The 5,647-nt window shown below is 41.9% G+C and overlaps 1 protein-coding gene across 1 annotated transcript; it reads right to left on the reverse strand.

Annotated features, from left to right (window-relative positions):
• Positions 1–305: 305 nt before the first annotated feature.
• LOC100286263 (uncharacterized) lies at positions 306–5,229 on the reverse strand. Its single transcript, NM_001159150.1, has 5 exons — positions 5,099–5,229; positions 4,467–4,532; positions 3,173–3,299; positions 2,868–2,982; positions 306–1,116 (listed from the first exon to the last, which is right to left on the reverse strand). The coding sequence occupies exons 1-5, from the start codon at positions 5,163–5,165 to the stop codon at positions 1,060–1,062; spliced, it is 432 nt and encodes a 143-aa protein (NP_001152622.1). The 5' UTR covers positions 5,166–5,229; the 3' UTR covers positions 306–1,059.
• Between the last annotated feature and the right edge of the window lie 418 nt (positions 5,230–5,647).

Consider the following 5,647-nt stretch of genomic DNA (forward strand, 5'->3'; position numbering starts at 1 on the left):
GGTGCTGGATGTGGTGATTTCTGAGTGCCATTGTGGCACTCCTGTGGTCTAGTGCGTTGAGATCAGAGCAGCACAGGGAGATGGGGACCTGGCAAGTTCTGGTGAGTTGTCTCATATCACTTCTCACCGGCTGCAGTGCAGCTTCCCAACGCCTACTACCCTACACTCCTAGTAGAGGGGTGGCGCCCGTGCGCACTGTCTTTGAGACAGTGACATTCTGTTACTTCTTGTCATCATTAAATAAGAAAACAAATATGAAATCACTAGTTCCTGCTGGAACAGAGGAATTTCACTCAAGAATGTATTTAATTATTAATGCAAAATTCCTCCTTTCGGGGCAAAGCAAGCAAAGAAAGATGGTCTTTCAGTGTCCGAAACGACAGTAACAACACCAATTCGTTCAATTGCTTCCCACGATTGCCATCGCGGCTATTTAGACTGTTACGGCTACAATACAAGAAAACAAAAACATTGTAGAAACAGATTAAAGCGAGGCGAACAGGCGAGGAGGTTGCACATTTTGCACCAGAAGCCTTCTGCTGTCCTGCAGCAGTGCAGCTTCAATCCCTTACGAAGATCGAAAGAAGGAAAAAAAAAGTACTTTCTGTCAGTTTCTTAGCAGGAAGTTAGAGATAAACTATGGCTACACTCATCTCATCATCTGGGACATGTCAAGGGAACAATTTTGTTCAAGGATCACAAAAAACAATGTTGCTGCAAGGGAAATTATTCCTTTCTTGCAGTATTACTGGCCTACACCTCCCCAAACGTTGAACACAAAGATGTTCCACTCAAAACTTCAAAAAAAAGCGTAGTGGGAACTAGAAGCAAAACTTCTTGTTGTAAGCAGTAATCACAAACGGCCTTAGAATTTCCAATACGGGATATAGAGCAATATGGAGCTATTTTTTGTTGAAACTCACTAATAACACTTCTTCTGAAACAATCAAAAGAAGCCAAATCGAATGAATTCTGCATTAGCATGAAGTACTCGACGGCTGAAGGCTCCAAGCGCATGAATTGTCGCTGTGCTCTGGTGCACCCTTAAAGCATCTAGCTCTAAGATGATTGCTTCCATCCACCGAAGTCCTCTGGGAGACCCCGCTGGCGAGTATCCTACATAAAGAATAACATCAGCCTAATGAAAAGCACCAGAGTTTTTTTTCTCAGGAAAATCGAGTGCCATTGTATATTAAGTAGAGGAAAAGAAATTGCAAATACACCCCCCCCCCCAAACATGAAAACAAACACGCACAAACGAACACAGGCGAGCAGCAGCATGTTTTTTTCTTGCATCGTATTGTGGCAAACAGGTTCCATGTGAGCAATTGTTGACAAATAAACAGCAATAGTTTTTTTTACTTGATGGGACAGTTTTTTTTGTGGGAGGGGGGGTCATGTTCAGGACTTCAGGTGAATTCTACTTTCCTGCGTTGCATATCCACTGCAAATACTTCAGGCAAACGGTCCAGTAGCTTTACAAGTGCAGTACAGCCAACTGTATCTCAAAACAGATGTACAATTACTTGTACTTAACACCACCACAGCATTGCCGGCATGGCATCACATGACTAGACAGTAGACACCATACGGATGCTGAGGCTAGCTATTATGTTCAGTTATGGAGTAGACCTAAGTGTTAGGGAACTCATCACAGCCTGTATTAATTCAACAACAGGGATGCCATAATGCTATACTCATCGAAAGAAATGCTTGCCTAGACTACACACAAAAAAGGGGAAACCTTGGTAGTTTGCACATTGCAGTCTATGCAAACCTTTTCTTTCTTCATTTAATTAACAACAATAAGTAGAAATTTAGACAACAAAAGGTGTATTATAATCAGCCAAAAAATATATACTCTAACGACTGAGCTAGTTAATATCCAAACATTACTTTATTCCAAGCTATGCAAGATATGCAGATGCCCGCTCAGCACAGCCTGACACGGGCTCACTAAAGCACGACATAGATTGGACCGTGCTACGGACGGCACGGATGGTCCAGCGGGTCATCCCGTGCCGACCCATCGGCCATGAGCGAGGCTCGAGCATAGCCTGCCAGTGCCAGACAAGTAATCGTGTCGGACTGGCAATGGCAGGATGGGTCCATGGCAGCCCATGACATTTAAATAGCAAAAAACAAGCTGAAAATGTGCACAAGCATAATATAGATATGTTATTATAGAAAATTACAGAAAAATAAAACCAGACTATGTCAGGTCTAACTCGCCATGCCACACCTAAGATCCAGGCACGACATAGTAACCGGTTTTCCTCATGAACTAGGTCAATTTTCTTATTAGAATATATGCTGGAACAATATGTTCTTGGATCTTTAAAAATCCTCCGAGGCTATGACATATGCGTGTACGCAAATCACTACACAGATATCCTCATGTAGAACTACCACCATCACCACCAATGCTTTTTATAAAAGTAGATAAAGATATTTTCACCATGATGCACAGGTGGCAGATCGAAATGCTAATGGATTATGAAACCTTACAGTTTACTGTACCTGACTGCTAAATTTATAATTTCAGTGTTCATAACTTGCTTCATTCATAATAGTAGGTAGCAACCAACGCTTCTATATGCACGGCAGCATGGGCATATATTGAGTAAAAAAAGGAAAGTACTTGTATTTTTCATTAAGAATGCTTACATAAAACTTATGTCTTGTTAATTACCCATATAAAAGTAAGGTCAATTTTCAAATATTGGAGACTACTAGTTTCCAAAATGGCAACCAAAAGAGAAAGGATGTAGACAGTATATCACAAAAGGATTTAAAGTTAAAATTAGATTAAAAATTTCAACATTCATATATAAATATAAACATAGAGGCAGATTTCTAGAAACTACCTCAGGAGTGAATGTGAGACCAACTTTGATTTCCCCGCAGTATTTTTCACCTTTCACAACATTATAGAGTGTTGGTGGAATGCTCCTTTCAGTATACACTGCTTCCAATGGAATCCTGTCAAAACCAATTCAACAGGGCTCTTTAAATTCCAAATCACCAAATAACACTACAGTTGCTGAATTAAATTAGTATAAGGGCAGAAGTAAGAATGGCAACTTCAGGACAGCTGCTTGCTTTCTTCAAAAAAGAAAATAAAAGGAAAGTAGAACTGCAGACACAAATTACAGTGTGCTTAGTTGCTTACGTTGCTTCACCAACAAAGTCATCTGCTGTGCCTGTATCACTGTCCATAAGCTTGATTACCAAGTCTGTTGTCCGGTCAGACACAGTGAAGATAAAGTTTTCATTCCACTCAGGGGTAGTTCCTTTTCCTGCATGCATGATCATGTTAGTGTCGCTAGCAGAGTTCAAGCAACATGAATTAGTATAGAGGCCTTCTATTAGTACCCAAAAGTCATAAAAATAGCATGCCACTTTTACATTTTAGAGATGGTTAAGGCCAACGCAATAAGAATTTGAACCCCTAGTCTTTTTTTCTAAAATATGCATGAAAATTATAAATCATTTGTGGTTGATTCTGTGTTAAAACCAAGATCCAATGTTAAACAGAATGTAAAATGGTGTTTTCTTAACTTACAATTACTTCCTAATCACTCGTTAGCACCTTATTACCCTCCTTATTATATGAATTAATATTTATCATATACCTATATGTATATTTATATCAATATATGATTTAATTTCTAGCGAGCGTAATGGTTAACGATTCCGAGTAGCACCTCCAGGTCTCGGGTTCAATCCCCCTCTGGGGCGAATTTTCGGGCATGGTTAAAAAAATTCCTCGTTGTGTCCCGCCGCTCTGGGATCAATATCATACGCGTCATCCTCTGTGCCGTTGCAGAGTGGACAGTTGACTCAACTTGTTAGTGATGGGGGCTAGAGTTCGAGGGTTTTCTCGACCGAGACCATGTTTCAGTCTTTTCTTAATATAATACCGAGAGGGTGGTCTTTCCCTCCCCCACCGAGTTTTTTAAAGGGCATGTCAATCACTTCCTGAAACTTGGTTACCCACTTACACTATCATTTGCCTTGCATCATAGTACAATTTTTATGTGACGTCTATTATTCTTTAAGCATACAATGGACTGCCTAATTATAGTATTCCACAAAACATCTTGTATGAGGGAATGCAATGTTTCAGGGAACTTCTGAATTCTCATAGCCAAACTGAGGACCTGTTTGGTAGAGTTGTTGCTTGTTGAAGAAGCAGTTTATCTAAGAAGTTGGTAAAACATAGCTTCTGTTTATTGTCTGCTTTTAGTTTATTATGAAAAACAGCTGAACTGATAAGTTGCTATACAAACGTCTTGTTTGGTATAGCTTATACATAAATCTATGAGGAAGCTTTGGAATAAACTATATCGGGCATGAGATCAACCTATTTCCCTAACGGGAAACATCCAAATGTTTGGAGAAAACATAATCACAATAAAGAGCTAAAAATAAATATTGTAAGGAAAAATCAAATAGATATCCACCAGTTGCAATACTGCTCTTCTGCTCCTGTGAACGGCACTTGAGAATTGCATACGGATCCATGTTACCTGCCGGTTCATTCCAAGGAAAAACTCATCAAAAGGAATCTCAGCAGTAACGGAGAATTTGTTTTGGTGGAAATACAACTGACAAAGCAACTGAACAAGTAATGTGACACATTTGAGCAATTATTATATTCGTAAGAAACTTCCTATTCCATACGTTCTATCTGTCCGTTTGCAAATCCACAATTGACGACCCTGAAATCTACAAACACATGCGAAATCCACAGTGTCCTTGGGCTTCCTATACTAACAAGAACAAGTGCCAACAATTCACGTAATCATTGAACTTCAAACAAAACCGCTCATAGAATCGTTTTCCTAACGCTCCCCACCGAAGGACTAGGAACTGACAAGTAACACGATTAGTTAAATCAATCTAGATTAGCAACGCCAACGCGGTAATAGTTTATTAATCCATCGACCAACCAAGGTTAGCTGAGCAATTGACCAATTGTTACTAGTCCAGATTCCAGAAGCTCCGATCTCCATGGAAACAATGGACGACGGTAAATCACGTGCAGATTGAACAAAGAGCAGGAAAAAGGAAAGAATTATTAGCCGATGCGTACAGAGGTAATCGGTGTTCTCGAGGCCCTTGGCCCCAACGAGCAGCACTTCCAGCGTCCCGTGCACCATGTCCTCCTCCGCTCCTCGCTCTCCCTCACAAGCCCCTGTGCCTTGCCTGTGGCGTGAACGAACGGAGACGCATACAGGTGGATCCGAATTTCTGGCTGCCCTTTATACGCGTCTGGCTACCTTCCTCGCATGGAGGCGGAGGCAGAGGCGGAGCGGGGCATGGATGGCCATTAGCTTCGCTCGCCACCGCCAGTTCCGCGCGTCAGGGGTGGAGACGTGGAGTGGAACCGTGGAACGGTGTCGCCGCGGCGCCACCGCCTGCCTGCCGGTTGTGAGTTGTGACCGGAAGCTGGCTGATCCACACCGATGTGGGCTGTCATAAGTTGGTTCATTCTTAGTGTTGGCGGGCTTTCTGTTCACGCAGACTCGTGACGCCACCGGCCCACCAAAACATAAGCTATGGCATGAGATTTTGTGCGAATTCTGATGGCGACGGACGAGTCACGACTCGCGCGTCCACATCGGCAGCATACGGCGGTGCC

Source organism: Zea mays, chromosome 4 (assembly GCF_902167145.1).
Source record: "Zea mays cultivar B73 chromosome 4, Zm-B73-REFERENCE-NAM-5.0, whole genome shotgun sequence".
Classification (NCBI taxonomy): domain Eukaryota; kingdom Viridiplantae; phylum Streptophyta; class Magnoliopsida; order Poales; family Poaceae; genus Zea; species Zea mays.

Coding starts and splice junctions, on each gene's coding strand:
- LOC100286263 (NM_001159150.1), bottom strand. CDS start 5,165: ATGGTGCACGGGACGCTGGAAGTGCTGCTCGTTGGGGCCAAGGGCCTC. Junction 4,533..5,098: donor CGAGAACACCGATTACCTCT/GTACGCATCGGC, acceptor ATGAACCGGCAG/GTAACATGGATCCGTATGCA. Junction 3,300..4,466: donor GAAGAGCAGTATTGCAACTG/GTGGATATCTAT, acceptor TCATGCATGCAG/GAAAAGGAACTACCCCTGAG.